This window comes from Rana temporaria, chromosome 9 (assembly GCF_905171775.1).
Source record: "Rana temporaria chromosome 9, aRanTem1.1, whole genome shotgun sequence".
NCBI lineage: Eukaryota > Metazoa > Chordata > Amphibia > Anura > Ranidae > Rana > Rana temporaria.
The window spans coordinates 183,527,501-183,548,130 of NC_053497.1; the positions used below are offsets into that span (position 1 = coordinate 183,527,501).

A 20,630-nucleotide genomic window follows, 5' to 3' on the forward strand; every position below is an offset into this window, starting at 1 on the left:
CCCCCTGGAGCAGAGAACCAGGGGGGGGGGTGCAGCCGCCGCAAATTGAGAAGCGGGGGGGAGTGGTATCACAATATAAAAAAATAAAATAAGGGGGTGTCATTCGAAACCCTGGGGACCACCGGGGCCCTTAGAGGTTGGGAGGGGGTTGGGTGCTGATGAAAAGAAAAGGGTGATGGCATTCGGGGCCCTGGGGACCACCAGGCCCCTTAGAGGTCAGGGGGGCTTTGGGTGCTGACAAAAAAGAAAAAAAAAAGGGGGGATGCCACCCGGGCCCCTGGGTACTACTGCCTGTACCCCGGCCCTGCTTGCATAGGAACTTGGGGCTCTTCCTTTTCATTGGATTTCAGTCCTTCCAATCATGGAGGCTCGGCATCACATATGGGGGGGGGCGTTACCAATGCAAATGCCTCTGCCTAGGAACGCCCACTCCTTCAGGCTGACACCCACTTATCAAGGCGTTTTGATATTAACTCCTCCCACTACTTGCATCGGAACTTGGGGGTTCTTCCTTTTCATTGGATTTCAGTCCTTCCAATCATGGTGGCTCAGCATCACATGGGGGGGGCGTTACCTATGCAAATTCAGCCTGCCTAGGAACACCCACTGCTCAAGACTAACATCCACCCATCAAGGCATTCCGATATTTGCATAACTCCTCCCACTAGATTGCATCAGGGGTCTTTAGAGGAGTACTGAGGGGGGGGGGGGCGGTGATATTTTCAGGAAGTTATGTACAGCCCCACCCCCCCCCGCTGGCCCCTCCCATCAGCCTTGATCTGCCCGCATTGCATAGAGAAGCACAGAGACCCAGTGATGACATCACCGCGACTAAAATAAGATATGTAATAAAAATGGAAACGTTTTATATAAACAAAAATGCCTGAAATGGTAAAACGCTTCTAAAAAGCTTGAAAAAAGCTGCAGAAAAGCTTAAAAAAAATGCCCGAAAAACGCCAGTATATCGATCCGCTCAGGTGTGACTGGAGCCTGAATGGCTTCCACCGAATGGGAGGCGGGCATTAAAACAGGGCGCAGGGGCCGCCGTGACTCGGGAGGAGATGCAAGGGGGGGGGGAGCCGCCAAAGCCTGGATGGGGTAAGTGCGGGGCTGTCGGGGGGCCTGATGGGCGAGAGGCGATCGAAGCAGCGATCGATTGATCGAAAGAGCGCCAGGGAGGGAGTTGTATGGTTGGCGGGCTGGCCAGGGGCCGCCCCACCCCCCCAGAAAAAAGATTGAGCACCAGCCGCCACTGCATTAGAATCAGCAAAAACGTATTATCTCATTGGCAGGCAAATCTGCCCGGGATCGATTCGCGGGGGGGCTGTTTGGCCGATCCTGTTTGAATTTGAGTGAATTTAGAGGGATTGAAGTTAATTGGAGAAAAATCCTGATATTAAATCCCGGACTATTTTTAGGGCCAATAGGAAAACGACTGCAAAGCTGAGCTGCGGCTGGAAAACATAGAGATGATACAGCAGTGTAAAAACTGCACAGTGGCGGGACAATGAGCAGAACTACACCCAAATGTACTGGAGACAAAGAGCAAGACTCGTCCCAAATGTACCGAAGACAAAGAGCAAGACTCGTCCCAAATGTACGGAGACAATGAGCAGAACTACACCCAAATGTACCGGAGACAAAGAGCGAGGCTAGACCCAAATGTACCGGAGACAAAGAGCGAGGCTAGACCCAAATGTACCGGAGACAAAGAGCAAGACTAGACCCAAATGTACCGGAGACAAAGAGCAAGACTCGTCCCAAATGTACGGAGACAAAGAGCAAGACTACACCCAAATGTACCGGAGACAAAGAGCAAGACTCGTCCCAAATGTACGGAGACAAAGAGCAAGACTACACCCAAATGTACGGAGACAAAGAGCAAGACTACACCCAAATGTACCGGAGACAAAGAGCGAGGCTAGACCCAAATGTACTGAAGACAAAGGCCCAGATTCTCAAAGAGCTTACGACGGCGCAACGCCATTTGCGCCGTCGTAAGTCCTAATCTGGGCCGTCGTATCTATGCGACTGATTCTTAGAATCAGTTACGCATAGATATCCATTAGATCTGACAGGCGTAAGGCTCTTACGCTGTCAGATCTTAAATGCAATTTTTTTTTTCCGCCGCTAGGTGTCGCCTCTGTCGTTTTCCCCATCGTCTATGCAAATTAGCTATTTATGCGAGATTCCCGAAACGTAAGCGCGGTCGACGCAGTGAAGTTACGACGTTTCCGTAGCTTTTGCGACGCGTAAAGTTGCCCCTGCTATTATGAGGGGCAACCAATATTAAGTATGGCCGTCGTTCCCGCGTCGAAATTTAAAAATTTACGTTGTTTGCGTAAGTCGTCCGTGAATGGCGCTGGACGCCATTTACATTAACGTCGAAACCAATGACGTCCTTGCGACGTCATTTAGCGCAATGCACGTCAGGAAATTTTAGGGACGTCGCATGCGCAGTACGATCGGCGCGAGAACGCGCCTAATTTAAATGATCCACGCCCCCTACTCGGAGGATTTACGCTTCGCCGCCGCAACTTTACAGGCAAGTGCTTTGTGAATCAAGCACTTGCCCGTAAAACTTGCGGCGGCGTAACGTAAACGAGATACGTTACGCCCGCATAGTTTTACGCCCAGATACGAGAATCTGGCCCAAAGAGCTCCGTCCGGGGTTCTTCTACCAGAATTCGGATGTGAAGGTCCCGCTGCTCTTATTTACTTCACTATTTCTACATTGTTGTTCCACACATTTCCCAAATCCCGGAATCATTTCCAGTGATTAAAAAAATAAAAAATTTCCCTGCATATCTGCAAAATGCACCAAAAAACGCATCAGTGTGAATGGAGCCGAAGGGAGGTGTTTTATGTTGGTGCGGGGCAGCACACGACAACACTGGCCCGGATTCAGGTAGATTTGCGCCCTCTTACGGAGTCGCAGCGTACCGTTTTTACGCTTTACGTTTTTTCATTCACGAAGCGGTAGCTCCGTAATTTGCAGGGGCGCTCCGTAAAACTGGCCGGCGTAAGTGCGCGTAATTTAAATGATCCCGTAGGGGGCGTGGATCATTTAAATTAGGCGCGTTCCCGCGCCGAACGTAGTGCGCATGCTCCGTCGGGAAACTTTCCCGACGTGCATTGCGGCAAATGACGTCGCAAGGACGTCATTTGCGTCAACGTGAACGTAAATGGCGTCCAGTGCCATTCACGATTCACTTACGCAAACGACGTCATTTTCAAAAATCGCGACGCGGGAACGACGGGTATACTTAGCATTGGCTGCTCCTGCTAATAGCATGGGCAGCCTTACGCAGAAACCGGCGAACGCAAACGACGTAAAATGCGAACGCCGGGCGCGCGTACGGTTGTGAATCGGCGTGAGTATGCAATTTGCATACTCTACGCTGACCACAACGGGAACGCCACCTAGCGGCCAGCGTAAGAATGCAGCCTAAGATACGACGGCATAAGAGCCTTATTCCAGTCATATCTTAGGCTGCAGTCGGCGTATCGAGCTTTCTGAATACAGAAAAGTCGATACGCCGGCGCAAATTAGCAATTACGCTGCGTATCTATGGATATCTATGGATACGCAGGCGTAATTGCTACCTGAATCTACCCCACTGTTTTTTTAAAAGGTTTGAGCACCAGGTGATCCACATGAAAGGGTTAATAAGCAGATCGCTCGGTAGCACCTGAGTTCTATTGGAGTAATTAAAGGTAGGTTGTGGCTCAGGAGTTCTGATGAAGTTCTGAGACACATGGAACCAAACATGTAAACTCTTGGGGGATCGGCACCTCCCCCCCCATACATGATGAGCTTTGCTACCCCCCCCCCCATACATGATGAGCTTTGCTCCCCCCTTTAGCTCAGTGATATCTACACTTTGAGGCGTTATGCAGCTTCCTGGAGGACATCCTATGGAGACATGAACTCCACACCGAGGACAATCACCGCCCTCCGCATGGAGCTCCTCTGACTGTTTGGATTGGAGATTATTATTTTATTATATATCCTATTTGGACATTGCCATCAGCCATTGTTACGCCAGACGTTGGCATCAGCTATTATTACACCAGACATTGGCCATTGTTACACCGGACATTGGCATCAACCATCGTTACACCGGACATTGGCATCAGCTATTGTTACACCTGACATTGGCATCAGCCGTTGTTACAGCAGACATTGGCATCAACCATTGTTACACCAGACATTGGCATCAGCCGTTGTTACGCCAGACATTGGCATCCGGCATTGGCACACCAGACACTGGCATCAGCCGTTGTTACACCAGACATTGGCATCAGCTATTGTTACGCCAGACATTGGCATCGGCCGTGGTTACACCAGACATTGGCATCAGCCATTGTTACGCCAGACGTTGGCATCAGCTATTATTACACCAGACATTGGCCATTGTTACACCGGACATTGGCATCAACCATCGTTACACCAGACGTTGGCATCAGCTATTATTACACCAGACATTGGCCATTGTTACACCGGACATTGGCATCAACCATCGTTACACCGGACATTGGCATCAGCTATTGTTACACCTGACATTGGCATCAGCCGTTGTTACAGCAGACATTGGCATCAACCATTGTTACACCAGACATTGGCATCAGCCGTTGTTACGCCAGACATTGGCATCCGGCATTGGCACACCAGACACTGGCATCAGCCGTTGTTACACCAGACATTGGCATCAGCTATTGTTACGCCAGACATTGGCATCGGCCGTGGTTACACCAGACATTGGCATCAGCCATTGTTACGCCAGACGTTGGCATCAGCTATTATTACACCAGACATTGGCCATTGTTACACCGGACATTGGCATCAACCATCGTTACACCAGACGTTGGCATCAGCTATTATTACACCAGACATTGGCCATTGTTACACCGGACATTGGCATCAACCATCGTTACACCGGACATTGGCATCAGCTATTGTTACACCTGACATTGGCATCAGCCGTTGTTACAGCAGACATTGGCATCGGCCGTTGTTACACCAGACATTGGCGCTCAGTGTTGTGGATATACACAGACGGATGGATTGGCTGCGGTCCCTTTGAGCGACTTGTGACGACATATTGGATGGAATGGCTGCGATTCCGAGCGACTTGTGACGGCTAACAGTGAGTAAACCTGTGTGTTACATTGCTTTGGAATATCGCTGCAATCACTTCAATCGCAATCACTGAAATCCCTACAATCCCTACAATCCCTGCAATCCCTGCAATCCCTGCAATCCCTGCAATCCCTACAATCGCTGCAATCCCTGCAATCCCTGCAATCCCTACAATCCCTGCAATCCCTGCAATCCCTGCAATCCCTGCAATCCCTACAATCGCTGCAATCCCTGCAATCCCTACAATCCCTGCAATCCCTGCAATCCCTGCAATCCCTGCAATCCCTGCAATCGCTGCAATCCCTGCAATCCCTGCAATCCCTGCAATCCCTACAATCCCTACAATCACTGCAATCCCTACAATCGCAATCCCTACAATCGCTGCAATCCCTACAATCGCTGCAATCCCTACAATCGCTGCAATCCCTACAATCGCAATCCCTGCAATCGCTGCAATCCCTACAATCGCTGCAATCCCTACAATCGCAATCCCTGCAATCGCTGCAATCCCTACAATCGCTGCAATCCCTACAATCGCAATCCCTGCAATCGCTGCAATCCCTACAATCGCTGCAATCCCTACAATCGCAATCCCTGCAATCGCTGCAATCCCTACAATCGCTGCAATCCCTACAATCGCAATCCCTGCAATCGCTGCAATCCCTACAATCGCTGCAATCCCTACAATCGCAATCCCTGCAATCGCTGCAATCCCTACAATCGCTGCAATCGCTGCAATCCCTACAATCCCTGCAATCCCTACAATCCCTGCAATCACTACAATCACTACAATCGCTGCAATCGCTGCAATCCCTACAATCCCTACAATCACTGCAATCCCTACAATCGCAATCCCTACAATCGCTGCAATCCCTACAATCGCTGCAATCCCTACAATCGCTGCAATCCCTACAATCGCAATCCCTGCAATCGCTGCAATCCCTGCAATCACTACAATCCCTGCAATCGCTGCAATCCCTACAATCGCTGCAATCCCTACAATCGCAATCCCTGCAATCGCTGCAATCCCTGCAATCACTACAATCCCTGCAATCGCTGCAATCCCTACAATCGCTGCAATCCCTACAATCCTTGCAATCACTACAATCCCTGCAATCGCTGCAATCCCTACAATCGCTGCAATCCCTGCAATCCCTACAATCCCTGCAATCACTACAATCCCTGCAATCACTACAATCCCTGCAATCCCTACAATCCCTGCAATCACTACAATCCCTGCAATCCCTACAATCACTGCAATCACTACAATCACTACAATCACTACAATCCCTGCAATCGCTGCAATCCCTACAATCGCTGCAATCACTGCAATCGCTGCAATCGCTGCAATCCCTACAATCCCTGCAATCACTACAATCACTACAATCGCTGCAATCGCTGCAATCCCTACAATCCCTACAATCCCTACAATCACTGCAATCCCTACAATCGCAATCCCTACAATCGCTGCAATCCCTACAATCGCTGCAATCCCTACAATCGCAATCCCTGCAATCGCTGCAATCCCTACAATCGCAATCCCTACAATCGCTGCAATCCCTACAATCGCTGCAATCGCTGCAATCGCTGCAATCGCTGCAATCCCTACAATCCCTACAATCCCTGCAATCACTACAATCCCTGCAATCGCTGCAATCCCTACAATCGCTGCAATCCCTACAATCCCTGCAATCGCTGCAATCCCTACAATCACTACAATCCCTGCAATCCCTGCAATCCCTACAATCCCTACAATCACTACAATCCCTACAATCACTGCAATCCCTACAATCCCTGCAATCCCTGCAATCCCTACAATCCCTGCAATCACTACAATCGCTGCAATCGCTGCAATCCCTACAATCGCTGCAATCCCTACAATCGCTGCAATCCCTACAATCGCTGCAATCCCTACAATCGCTGCAATCCCTACAATCGCTGCAATCCCTACAATCGCTGCAATCCCTACAATCGCAATCGCTGCAATCCCTACAATCACTACAATCGCTGCAATCACTGCAATCGCTGCAATCCCTACAATCGCTGCAATCCCTACAATCACTGCAATCCCTACAATCGCTGCAATCCCTACAATCCCTACAATCACTGCAATCCCTGCAATCCCTACAATCCCTACAATCACTGCAATCCCTACAATCGCTGCAATCCCTACAATCCCTACAATCGCTGCAATCCCTGCAATCCCTACAATCGCTGCAATCCCTACAATCACTGCAATCCCTACAATCACTGCAATCCCTACAATCGCTGCAATCCCTACAATCCCTACAATCACTGCAATCGCTGCAATCCCTACAATCGCTGCAATCCCTACAATCGCTGCAATCCCTACAATCGCTGCAATCGCTGCAATCCCTACAATCCCTACAATCGCTGCAATCCCTACAATCCCTACAATCACTGCAATCGCTGCAATCCCTACAATCGCTGCAATCCCTACAATCGCTGCAATCCCTACAATCCCTACAATCGCTGCAATCCCTACAATCCCTACAATCGCTGCAATCCCTACAATCCCTGCAATCCCTACAATCCCTACAATCCCTGCAATCCCTGCAATCCCTGCAATCCCTACAATCGCTGCAATCCCTACAATCACTGCAATCCCTACAATCCCTACAATCCCTACAATCCCTGCAATCCCTACAATCCCTACAATCGCTGCAATCCCTACAATCCCTACAATCCCTGCAATCCCTACAATCCCTACAATCCCTGCAATCCCTGCAATCCCTGCAATCCCTACAATCGCTGCAATCCCTACAATCACTGCAATCCCTACAATCCCTACAATCCCTACAATCACTGCAATCCCTACAATCCCTACAATCGCTGCAATCCCTACAATCACTGCAATCCCTACAATCCCTACAATCCCTACAATCCCTACAATCCCTACAATCCCTACAATCACTGCAATCCCTACAATCCCTGCAATCCCTACAATCACTGCAATCCCTGCAATCCCTGCAATCCCTGCAATCCCTACAATCACTGCAATCGCTGTTCCCCATAACCATCACACTACTAAGCGACGCAGCGCCGAATCGCAAAAAGTGCTCCGGTCTTTGACCCGCAATATGGTCCGGGGGTTAAGTGGTTAATCTACCCATCAGGTTCCTTGTCCCTCTGGTATTGTCATTGATAATCTTGCTTGTTATAAGCGATCCACCCGAGTGGCGTTGGTGTACTGTATCTTTTTACCACACTCACGTGGTTTGTATATTCATTTCCAGGTGTCTTTTCAGTGCTGCGTTTCCACACATGGACAGCGGACGTCTATCACCTGTCATTACCGGGAATCCCTGTCCTGTGTGGGAACCATCAGGGGTACATTTAGCCGGCAATTAGGCTCTTTATCTAGGGGGGGTGTCTGTGTTTTGTGGGGGGGGTGGTGGGGGTGCTATTTGTATATAGGGCCGTCATCAGGGGGGGTACAGGCAGTACACCTGTAAGGGGCCCGGAGGTCCCCAGGGACCCGGATGGCAACCCTCCATTTTTTTAGGGGTCCGGAGGTTCCTGGAGGCCCACAGGGCCCCAGATGGCAACCCCCCCCCCCTTTTTATTTTTGTTTTATTTATATATATATATATATATATAATTTTTTTTTTTTTTATTAAAGGGCCAAATATATATATATTTTTTTTTATTTATTTTTTTTAGGTCCCCAGGGCCCATGGATGACAACCCATCTTCTTTCTTTCTTTCTTTCTTTTTTTATAAAAAACTTTATATATAATAATTATTATTATTATTATTATTATTAAAGGGCTCAGAGGTCCCCAGGGCCCCATGTGGAAAACCCCCTTTTTTATAAATGTTTATTTTTTTATTTTTGTTTTATATATTTATTTTTTATTAAAGGGCCCAGGATGGCTATATTATATATATTTTTCTTTCTTTCTTCTTTTGTTTTTGTAAAGGCCCCCCCCTCCCCCGGTTCTCTGCTCCAGAAGGGCCCATGCCTGGAGCTGTGTAAGGGGCCCCATAATTCCTAATGGCGGCCCTGTTCGTATACCTTGGTCCTCCTGCGGGGGAATGAAGTTTGTTTAGTTAGCAGTACATGCCGTTATTGGGGTTCTTCTAATGGGGAATGATCTGGGGAGGTCCACCTAGAAGTCGGATGCAGGAGCAGGAGGAGAGAAGTCAGATGCAGGGGGAGAGAAGTGGGATGCAGGAGCAGGAGGAGAGAAGTCAGATGCAGGGGGAGAGAAGTGGGATGCAGGAGCAGGAGGAGAGAAGTGGGATGCAGGAGCAGGGGGAGAGAAGTGGGATGCAGGAGCAGGGGGAGATCAGTCGGATGCAGGGGGAGAGAAGTCGGATATGCAGGAGCAGGGGGAGAGAAGTCGGATGCAGGAGGAGAGGATGCAGGAGGAGAGAAGTGGGATGCAGGAGCAGGAGGAGAGAAGTGGGATGCAGGAGCAGGAGCAGAGAAGTGGGATGCAGGAGCAGGGGGAGAGAAGTGGGATGCAGGGGGAGAGAAGTGGGATGCAGGAGCAGGGGGAGAGAAGTGGGATGCAGGAGCAGGGGGAGAGAAGTCGGATGCAGGGGGAGAGAAGTCGGATATGCAGGAGCAGGAGGAGAGAAGTCGGATGCAGGAGGAGAGAAGTCAGATGCAGGAGCAGGAGGAGAGAAGTGGGATGCAGGAGGAGAGAAGTGGGATGCAGGAGGAGAGAAGTGGGATGCAGGAGGAGAGAAGTGGGATGCAGGAGGAGAGAAGTGGGATGCAGGAGGAGAGAAGTGGGATGCAGGAGCAGGAGGAGAGAAGTGGGATGCAGGAGCAGGGGGAGAGAAGTGGGATGCAGGAGCAGGGGGAGAGAAGTGGGATGCAGGAGCAGGGGGAGAGAAGTGGGATGCAGGAGCAGGAGGAGAGAAGTCGGATGCAGGAGGAGAGAAGTCAGATGCAGGAGCAGGAGGAGAGAAGTGGGATGCAGGAGCAGGAGGAGAGAAGTGGGATGCAGGAGGAGAGAAGTGGGATGCAGGAGGAGAGAAGTGGGATGCAGGAGGAGAGAAGTGGGATGCAGGAGCAGGAGGAGAGAAGTGGGATGCAGGAGCAGGAGAGAAGTGGGATGCAGGAGGAGAGAAGTGGGATGCAGGAGCAGGAGGAGAGAAGTGGGATGCAGGAGCAGGAGGAGAGAAGTGGGATGCAGGAGCAGGAGGAGAGAAGTGGGATGCAGGAGCAGGAGGAGAGAAGTGGGATGCAGGAGGAGAGAAGTGGGATGCAGGAGCAGGAGGAGAGAAGTGGGATGCAGGAGCAGGAGGAGAGAAGTCGGATGCAGGAGAAGGGGGGCGAGGATTCCTCTGCATTTTCGGATTGAGTATTAATTCCCGTCTATAATATGTACTTGTTCTCTCCATGACACATGTATACAGTGTGTATAGATATATATATATAATGTGGAATGGATACAAAGTAGCGGAGGTGTATACAGAAGGGTGTCGATCGCTGCAGGTGACACTCGGCCTTCTCCTGTCCTCCTTTCCAGTGAGATTCCGGAGAACGGCTCACCGGGGTCTCCATGGCAACCCACATGTTCAGCCCCCCCTGGAACTTATTGCGGTTAAATTTAACGAGGTTGGGAAGAGTCGGGTAATTGGTCCAATGAGGATTAGGTGACCCGTGACGCCCCGCTTCCCGCGCTGGGCACCGGAGGCCACTTCGCCAGGAAATTACAGGAGCCGCCGCCTGTAATAAAGAGAACCTGACCGCGGCGCAGCAAGATCGCAGTGTTTGCGAAGAAGACAGAAACCATGTAGAAACCGATTTCCCCCGTTTGAACTTCGGTGTCTTTTAACGAAATTTCTTCTACCTCAGAGTCAGGTGCTCCGCCCACCGCGCTGTGGCTGGACGCGTCTTTATGGACCTTGCTTTGTGCACTGGTCCTAATCATTTGGGGGAGGGGGGATGATGGTGTGGGGGTTGGGCTTGGCCCCTTAGTTCCAGTGAAGGGAACTCTTAAGGCTTCGGCATACCAAGACATTTTGGACAATTTCATGCTCCCAACTTTGTGGGAGGAGTTTGGGGACGGCCCCTCCCTGTTCCAACATGACTGCCCACCAGTGCACAAAGCAAGGTCCATAAAGACATAGAGGAGCGACTACTGCAGGAAATCTCCCCATTGTGGGAGGGGCAGAGACACAAACTACTGCAGGAAATCTCCTCATTGTGGGAGGGGCAGAGACACAAACTACTGCAGGGAAATCTCCCCATTGTGGGAGGGGCAGAGACACAAACTACTGCAGGAAACCTCCCCATTGTGGGAGGGGCAGAGACACAAACTACTGCAGGGAAATCTCACCATTGTGGGAGGGGCAGAGACACAAACTACTGCAGGAAATCTCCCCATTGTGGGAGGGGCAGAGACACAAACTACTGCAGGAAATCTCCCCATTGTGGGAGGGGCAGAGACACAAACTACTGCAGGAAATCTCCCCATTGTGGGAGGGGCAGAGACACAAACTACTGCAGGAAACCTCCCCATTGTGGGAGGGGCAGAGACACAAACTACTGCAGGGAAATCTCACCATTGTGGGAGGGGCAGAGACACAAACTACTGCAGGGAAATCTCCCCATTGTGGGAGGGGCAGAGACACAAACTACTGCAGGAAATCTCCCCATTGTGGGAGGGGCAGAGACACAAACTACTGCAGGAAATCTCCCCATTGTGGGAGGGGCAGAGACACAAACTACTGCAGGGAAATCTCACCATTGTGGGAGGGGCAGAGACACAAACTACTGCAGGAAATCTCCCCATTGTGGGAGGGGCAGAGACACAAACTACTGCAGGAAATCTCTCCATTGTGGGAGGGGCAGAGACACAAACTACTGCAGGGAAATCTCACCATTGTGGGAGGGGCAGAGACACAAACTACTGCAGGGAAATCTCCCCATTGTGGGAGGGGCAGAGACACAAACTACTGCAGGAAATCTCCCCATTGTGGGAGGGGCAGAGACACAAACTACTGCAGGAAATCTCTCCATTGTGGGAGGGGCAGAGACACAAACTACTGCAGGAAATCTCCCCATTGTGGGAGGGGCAGAGACACAAACTACTGCAGGGAAATTTCATTGTGGGAGGGGCAGAGACACAAACTACTGCAGGAAACCTCCCCATTGTGGGAGGGGCAGAGACACAAACTACTGCAGGGAAATTTCATTGTGGGAGGGGCAGAGACACAAACTACTGCAGGAAACCTCCCCATTGTGGGAGGGGCAGAGACACAAACTACTGCAGGAAATCTCTCCATTGTGGGAGGGGCAGAGACACAAACTACTGCAGGAAATCTCCCCATTGTGGGAGGGGCAGAGACACAAACTACTGCAGGAAACCTCCCCATTGTGGGAGGGGCAGAGACACAAACTACTGCAGGAAATCTCCTCATTGTGGGAGGGGCAGAGACACAAACTACTGCAGGAAATCTCTCCATTGTGGGAGGGGCAGAGACACACAAACTACTGCAGGAAATCTCCCCATTGTGGGAGGGGCAGAGACACAAACTACTGCAGGAAATCTCCCCATTGTGGGAGGGGCAGAGACACAAACTACTGCAGGAAATCTCCCCATTTACTCCTTCATAGCGTCCAGTGACATCATCGTATTACCTCCAGCGTTTTCTCGCTGTGTATAATTTTGGGATTGGACGCACACGCGTGTATTCTCTTCATATTTGAACATCTCCCATTTATGACAACAAAGCTGAACGGCGTTTACGTGAAAACATTTTGCCTCCTTCAAAGGCCGCCGCACCTTCAATAATTGACATATTTATCTCTTCATGTTCCTTTCAAAGATAATATTTTGTAACCTTGCCGAACATGAAACGCATTTTCAGAAAGTCTTGGCGAGGAGCGCGATGTTTTCGCGTTTTCTACAAGAAATCCTCTCGCTGGAGGATCGGCACATGAAGGTTTTTTTTTTTTGCCGTTGGCGATTTTTGTGTTTTTTTTTTATTTTTTTATATCAGAATAAAATTTATCAGATCACAAATCTATCCTTGAGGACGGCGCTTCTGTTTTCATGTTGATATGATTATTTTGTAATTCCTCGAACCGCGTACCGTGATGAAAACTAATAGAAACCGCGCCGTCCTCTACCGCGAGCTGGAAATAATCGCAACATCTGTGATATCTCTGGAAGGGAAACTTCACATCACACGACGGCAGGCGCCCCCCCCCCCCCCTCCGAAAATAGAATTCCTCATTCAGGTCAGTTGTCACCTCAGTGTGTCTATATATATATATATACACACACACACACACACACACACACACACACACACACACACACACACACACACACACACACACACACACACACACGTATAAAAAAGAATCCTCCCTTTAAAATAATAAAATAATTTTGTAGACTGCAGTCTTCAATCATTCAACAGATTTTCAATGGGGTTCAAGTCTGGACTCTGACTAGGACATTACCTGCCTTCTCCTCCAACCCCTGTGTGCTCATTGGTGGACATTCCCCGCCTTCTCCTCCAACCCCTGTGTGCTCATTGGTGGACATTCCCCGCCTTCTCCTCCAACCGCTGTGTGCTCATTGGTGGACATTCCCCCGCCTTCTTCTCCCAACCACTGTGTGCTCATTGGTGGACATTCCCCCGCCTTCTTCTCCCAACCACTGTGTGCTCATTGGTGGACATTCCCCTCCTTCTCCTCCAACCACTGTGTGCTCATTGGTAGACAATCCCCGCCTTCTCCTCCGACCACTGTGTGCTCATTGGTGGACATTCCCCTCCTTCTCTTCCAACCACTGTGTGCTCATTGGTGGACAATCCCCGCCTTCTCCTCCAACCACTGTGTGCTCATTGGTGGACATTCCCCGCCTTCTCCTCCAACCACTGTGTGCTCATTGGTGGACATTCCCCGCCTTCTCCTCCAACCACTGTGTGCTGATTGGTGGACATTCCCCGCCTTCTCCAACCACTGTGTGCTCATTGCTGGACATTCCCCGCCTTCTCCTCCAACCACTGTGTGCTCATTGCTGGACATTCCCCGCCTTCTCCTCCAGCCGCTGTGTGCTCATTGGTGGTCATTCCCCGCCTTCTTCTCCTACCACTGTGTGCTCATTGGTGGACATTCCCTGCCTTCTTCTCCAACCACTGTGTGCTCATTGGTGGACATTCCCCGCCTTCTCCTCCAACCACTGTGTGCTCATTGGTGGTCATTCCCCGCCTTCTTCTCCTACCACTGTGTGCTCATTGGTGGACATTCCCTGCCTTCTCCTCCAACCGCTGTGTGCTCATTGGTGGACATTCCCTGCCTTCTTCTCCAACCACTGTGTGCTCATTAGTGGACATTCCCCGCCTTCTCCTCCAACCACTGTGTGCTCATTAGTGGACATTCCCCGCCTTCTCCTCCAACCACTGTGTGCTCATTAGTGGACATTCCCCGCCTTTTCCTCCAACCACTGTGTGCTCATTGGTGGACATTCCTTACCTTCTCCTCCAACCGCTGTGTGCTCATTGGTGGACATTCCCCGCCTTCTCCTCCCAACCACTGTGTGCTCATTGGTGGACATTCCCCGCCTTCTCCTCCAACCACTGTGTGCTCATTGGTGGACATTCTCCTCCTTCTCCTCCAACCACTGTGTGCTCATTGGTGGACATTCCCCCGCCTTCTCCTCCCAACCACTGTGTGCTCATTGGTGGACATTCCCCCGCCTTCTTCTCCAACCACTGTGTGCTCATTGGTGGACATTCCTGCCTTCTCCTCCCAACCACTGTGTGCTCATTGGTGGACATTCCCCGCCTTCTCCTCCAACCCATGTGTGCTCATTGGTGGACATTCCCCGCCTTCTCCTCCAACCACTGTGTGCTCATTGGTGGACATTCCCCGCCTTCTCCTCCAACCACTGTGTGCTCATTGGTGGACATTCCCCACCTTCTCCTCCAACCACTGTGTGCTCATTGGTGGACATTCCCCGCCTTCTCCTCCAACCACTGTGTGCTCATTGGTGGACATTCCCCGCCTTCTCCTCCAACCACTGTGTGCTCATTGGTGGACATTCCCCGCCTTCTCCTCCAACCACTGTGTGCTCATTGGTGGACATTCTCCTCCTTCTCCTCCAACCACTGTGTGCTCATTGGTGGACATTCCCCCGCCTTCTCCTCCGACCACTGTGTGCTCATTGGTGGACATTCCCCCGCCTTCTTCTCCAACCACTGTGTGCTCATTGGTGGACATTCCCCGCCTTCTCCTCCAACCACTGTGTGCTCATTGGTGGACATTCCCCGCCTTCTCCAACCACTGTGTGCTCATTGGTGGACATTCCCCGCCTTCTCCTCCAACCACTGTGTGCTCATTGGTGGACATTCCCCGCCTTCTCCTCCCAACCACTGTGTTCTCATTGGTGGACATTCCCCTCCTTCTCCATCAACCACTGTGTGCTCATTGGTGGACATTCCCCGCCTTCTCCTCCAACCACTGTGTTCTCATTGGTGGACATTCCCCGCCTTCTCCTCCAACCACTGTGTGCTCATTGGTGGACATTCCCCGCCTTCTCCTCCAACCACTGTGTGCTCATTGGTGGACATTCCCCGCCTTCTCCTCCAACCACTGTGTGCTGATTGGTGGACATTCCCCGCCTTCTCCAACCACTGTGTGCTCATTGCTGGACATTCCCCGCCTTCTCCTCCAACCACTGTGTGCTCATTGCTGGACATTCCCCGCCTTCTCCTCCAGCCGCTGTGTGCTCATTGGTGGTCATTCCCCGCCTTCTTCTCCTACCACTGTGTGCTCATTGGTGGACATTCCCTGCCTTCTTCTCCAACCACTGTGTGCTCATTGGTGGACATTCCCCGCCTTCTCCTCCAACCACTGTGTGCTCATTGGTGGTCATTCCCCGCCTTCTTCTCCTACCACTGTGTGCTCATTGGTGGACATTCCCTGCCTTCTCCTCCAACCGCTGTGTGCTCATTGGTGGACATTCCCTGCCTTCTTCTCCAACCACTGTGTGCTCATTAGTGGACATTCCCCGCCTTCTCCTCCAACCACTGTGTGCTCATTAGTGGACATTCCCCGCCTTCTCCTCCAACCACTGTGTGCTCATTAGTGGACATTCCCCGCCTTTTCCTCCAACCACTGTGTGCTCATTGGTGGACATTCCTTACCTTCTCCTCCAACCGCTGTGTGCTCATTGGTGGACATTCCCCGCCTTCTCCTCCCAACCACTGTGTGCTCATTGGTGGACATTCCCCGCCTTCTCCTCCAACCACTGTGTGCTCATTGGTGGACATTCTCCTCCTTCTCCTCCAACCACTGTGTGCTCATTGGTGGACATTCCCCCGCCTTCTCCTCCCAACCACTGTGTGCTCATTGGTGGACATTCCCCCGCCTTCTTCTCCAACCACTGTGTGCTCATTGGTGGACATTCCTGCCTTCTCCTCCCAACCACTGTGTGCTCATTGGTGGACATTCCCCGCCTTCTCCTCCAACCCATGTGTGCTCATTGGTGGACATTCCCCGCCTTCTCCTCCAACCACTGTGTGCTCATTGGTGGACATTCCCCGCCTTCTCCTCCAACCACTGTGTGCTCATTGGTGGACATTCCCCACCTTCTCCTCCAACCACTGTGTGCTCATTGGTGGACATTCCCCGCCTTCTCCTCCAACCACTGTGTGCTCATTGGTGGACATTCCCCGCCTTCTCCTCCAACCACTGTGTGCTCATTGGTGGACATTCCCCGCCTTCTCCTCCAACCACTGTGTGCTCATTGGTGGACATTCTCCTCCTTCTCCTCCAACCACTGTGTGCTCATTGGTGGACATTCCCCCGCCTTCTCCTCCGACCACTGTGTGCTCATTGGTGGACATTCCCCCGCCTTCTTCTCCAACCACTGTGTGCTCATTGGTGGACATTCCCCGCCTTCTCCTCCAACCACTGTGTTCTCATTGGTGGACATTCCCCGCCTTCTCCAACCACTGTGTGCTCATTGGTGGACATTCCCCGCCTTCTCCTCCAACCACTGTGTGCTCATTGGTGGACATTCCCCGCCTTCTCCTCCCAACCACTGTGTTCTCATTGGTGGACATTCCCCTCCTTCTCCATCAACCACTGTGTGCTCATTGGTGGACATTCCCCGCCTTCTCCTCCAACCACTGTGTTCTCATTGGTGGACATTCCCCGCCTTCTCCTCCAACCACTGTGTGCTCATTGGTGGACATTCCCCGCCTTCTCCTCCAACCACTGTGTGCTCATTGGTGGACATTCCCCGCCTTCTCCTTAATTCCAGTCCGGGAGAGGAGGCGGGGCTCTATCTGATTGGCGGCAGCTTCTAATGCACATTGGAAATTGGAGGAAGCCGTTCCAGTCCGGGAGAGGAGTTGCAGCTGTACAAGACTGAGGAGGAGGCCGGAGCTCGGCTATTAAATCCCCTCAGAGTAACAAGGTGGAGTAACAATTCTCATTGGCGGCGGTAAATTCCGGGGGTTATTTATAGGCAGGTAGGCGCTCTAATCACAGGCGAGGAAATTGTGCGCGGCGATAATTCAATTAGAGGCTTATTACGGCTCTCTGGGGGGGGGGGGTTCCCGCGGTTACATCGACGATTCTCCACACTCGCAAACGCATTAATTTCTGGCGAGCCGCGTCCTGTACTCTGCAGAGATAAGCGCAGGAGAGAGAGAGGAGAGCTCTTCACACAACGCACGCGCATCTCACAGCGGGCCAATCGGATGGCGGCTTTTCAGGGCTGACGCAGAATCCAGAACAATGCGGATCGCCACTTTGTAACTTTGTATCAATGGAAAGTATTTCCTGGAAGTGAAGGATTTATGAGTCAGGAGTGATCGATTATCTGAAATAACCCCCGATCACTACAATCTCTGACATGTCATTGTCACCCTTCTTAACCCCTCCCCCCCCCCCCCCCCAAGGGTAAAACAAATCTGAATGCCTAAGCACAATTTTGCAACTTTGACGTGTAAAACAAATCATCACAACTACTTTCTGCATCCAGGTGGATTATACCGTGCCCTGACCTTAACCTTTGACCCTGACCTTGACCCGAACACTAACCCTGGGGCTGACCTAGATCAAGGTTTTGATCTAGGTATTTTTTTTTTTTTATTATTATTAATTTATTTATTATTATTATTATTTTTTCTCTGCAAGGATCAAGGACAGAGAAAGATACACAGGCCTGGATTCACAAAGCACTTACGCCGACGTATCTCGAGATACGCCGCGTAAGTGTAACTATGTGCCGTCGTATCTGTGCGCCGTGCCCACAATCTGAGATACGCCTAAAAATAGGGGGCCAGATTCACAGACATTTGCGTTACGCTGCGGCGGCGTAACATATCCCATTTACGTTGCACCGCCGCAAGTTTACAGCGTAAGTGCTTGATTCACAAAGCACTTACCTGTAAACTTGCGGCGGCGTAGCGTAAATCCGCCCGGCGCAAGCCCGCCTAATTCAAATGGGGCGGGGACAATTTAAATTAGGCGCGTTCCCGCGCCAAACGTACTGCGCATGCTCCGTCCCTAAAATTTCACAACGTGCATTGCGCTAAATGACGTCGCAAGGACGTCATTGGTTTCGACGTTAACGTAAATGGCATCCAGCGCCATTCACGGACAACTTACGCAAACGACGTGAAATTTGAAAAATCGACGCGGGAACGACGGCCATACTTAACATTGGTTAGACCACCTAGAGGGCATGCTTAGTTTTACGCGACGCATCTCGACGGAAACTACGTAAATTTAGATCGACGGGCAAAGCGGACGTTCGTGAATCGCCGTAACTAGGCATTTGCATATTCTACGCCGACCGCAATGCAATCGCCACCTAGCGGCCGGCCTAGAATTGCAGCCTAAGATCCAACGGTGTAACACAGTTACACCTGTCGGATCTTAGGGCTATCTATGCGTAACTGATTCTATGAATCGGGCGCATAGATACGACAATCGTATCTCAGAGATACGACGGCGTATACGCCGTCCTATCTCTTATGTGAATCTGGCCCAGGCTTCCTACGACCGACGTAACCTGCCTACGCCGTCGTATCGTGGGCGCATATTTACGCTGGGCGCATTTGCCGCTCCCATTGATTTTCTATGCACATATGCAAATGAGGCAGATGCGCCGATTCACGAACGTACTTGCGCCCGGCGCATAATATAAGCGATTTGCATAAGTCGTACTTCCGGCGTAAAGTTATTCCCCATATAGGAGGCGCAACCCATGCTAAGGTATGGACCAGGAAACAGCCGTCGTATTTTACGTCGTTTACGTTGTACGTGAATAGGGCTGGGCGTAGGTTACGTTCACGTCGTAGGCAGCGATCCGGCGTATCTAAGGGAGTAGTTCCGACATAATTCTGAGCATGCGCACTGGGATGTGTCCACGGATCTAGGTATTATTATTATTATTATTATTATTATTATTATTATTATTATTATTATTATTATTATTATTATTATTTTATTATTCATATTATTTATTTTTTTATTTGACAAAATGAAAAAAAAAAATCCTGTCCAAAAAGATCCTCACCCTGACCCAAACACTAACCCTGGGGCTGACCTAGATCAAACCTTGATATAGTGTTTTTTTATTATTATTATTATTATTATTATTATTATTATTATTTTTACACACACTTTTCTTTTCTATCTCTCCAAGGACAGAGAACGATACAATGTATCTCTCTCCACCATTCACAAAGACAGAAAACAAGGGGCGGGCTTCCCTTTAAGTGATCACTCTCATAGCCATTCAGAGGCTGTCTCAGCAATCAGGCGACCTGGAATCGAACGTTCCGGGTCCCGATTGTTGGTACGGGGCCCGGGGCTCTTGATAAGTCCCCTGGTCTCTGTGTGGTGAGAGAGCGCCGTTCGGTGTGCTTTCGGCACAAAGGTAGATATACGCGACCCCACAGAAAAAAAATGGCCAGTCCAGTAGGGGGCGCATATTTGCGTACATTCGGCGTGAAGGCGGTTAAAGCTGAACCCATCGGTCGCACGTCTTCTTTCTGAATCTCCAATAGGTCTAAAAAGAAAAAGTGAGATCTGTAAAGGCTTTGCGCTCGCTGGATGTCTCTTTCATCTCTTTAGGGGTCTTTCCTCCTGGCAGGAAAAATGCTGGACGGTTGTAAAAAGCGTGTAACGCGTTTCGTCACACCGTGTCAAGCCAGAGTAATCCTTTATTCTGGCCATTAAAACGAATTATGTACAAAATAAACAGTGTTGTCACTTGTGCTTCACCTTAAGTGTTCATCGATTAACCACTTCAGCTCCGAAAAGGGTTTTACCCCCCCCCCTTCATGACCAGGCCCCCCCCTCCCCCAATTTTTCTCACCTGAACCCGATCGTTCCAGCGGGGACGAGCACAGAAACTCCAGCCGGTGTCTCGGGCCCTCATTGGATAGATTGATAGCTGCAGGGGGCCATTGGCTCCAGCTGCTGTCAATCAAATCCAGTGACAAGGGAGCTGGGAAAAGGGGCGGG

General features: G+C 50.6%; 1 protein-coding gene across 1 annotated transcript in view; it reads left to right on the plus strand.

Moving 5' to 3' along the window:
• Window positions 1–1,696: 1,696 nt before the first annotated feature.
• LOC120914634 (uncharacterized transmembrane protein DDB_G0289901-like) overlaps window positions 1,697–20,630 on the plus strand; it is a 58,406-nt gene continuing 39,472 nt past the window's right edge. The window contains exon 1 of the mRNA XM_040325319.1: window positions 1,697–1,899. Coding sequence (XP_040181253.1) covers window positions 1,697–1,899 — 203 coding nt within the window. The remainder of the gene's footprint in view (window positions 1,900–20,630) is intronic.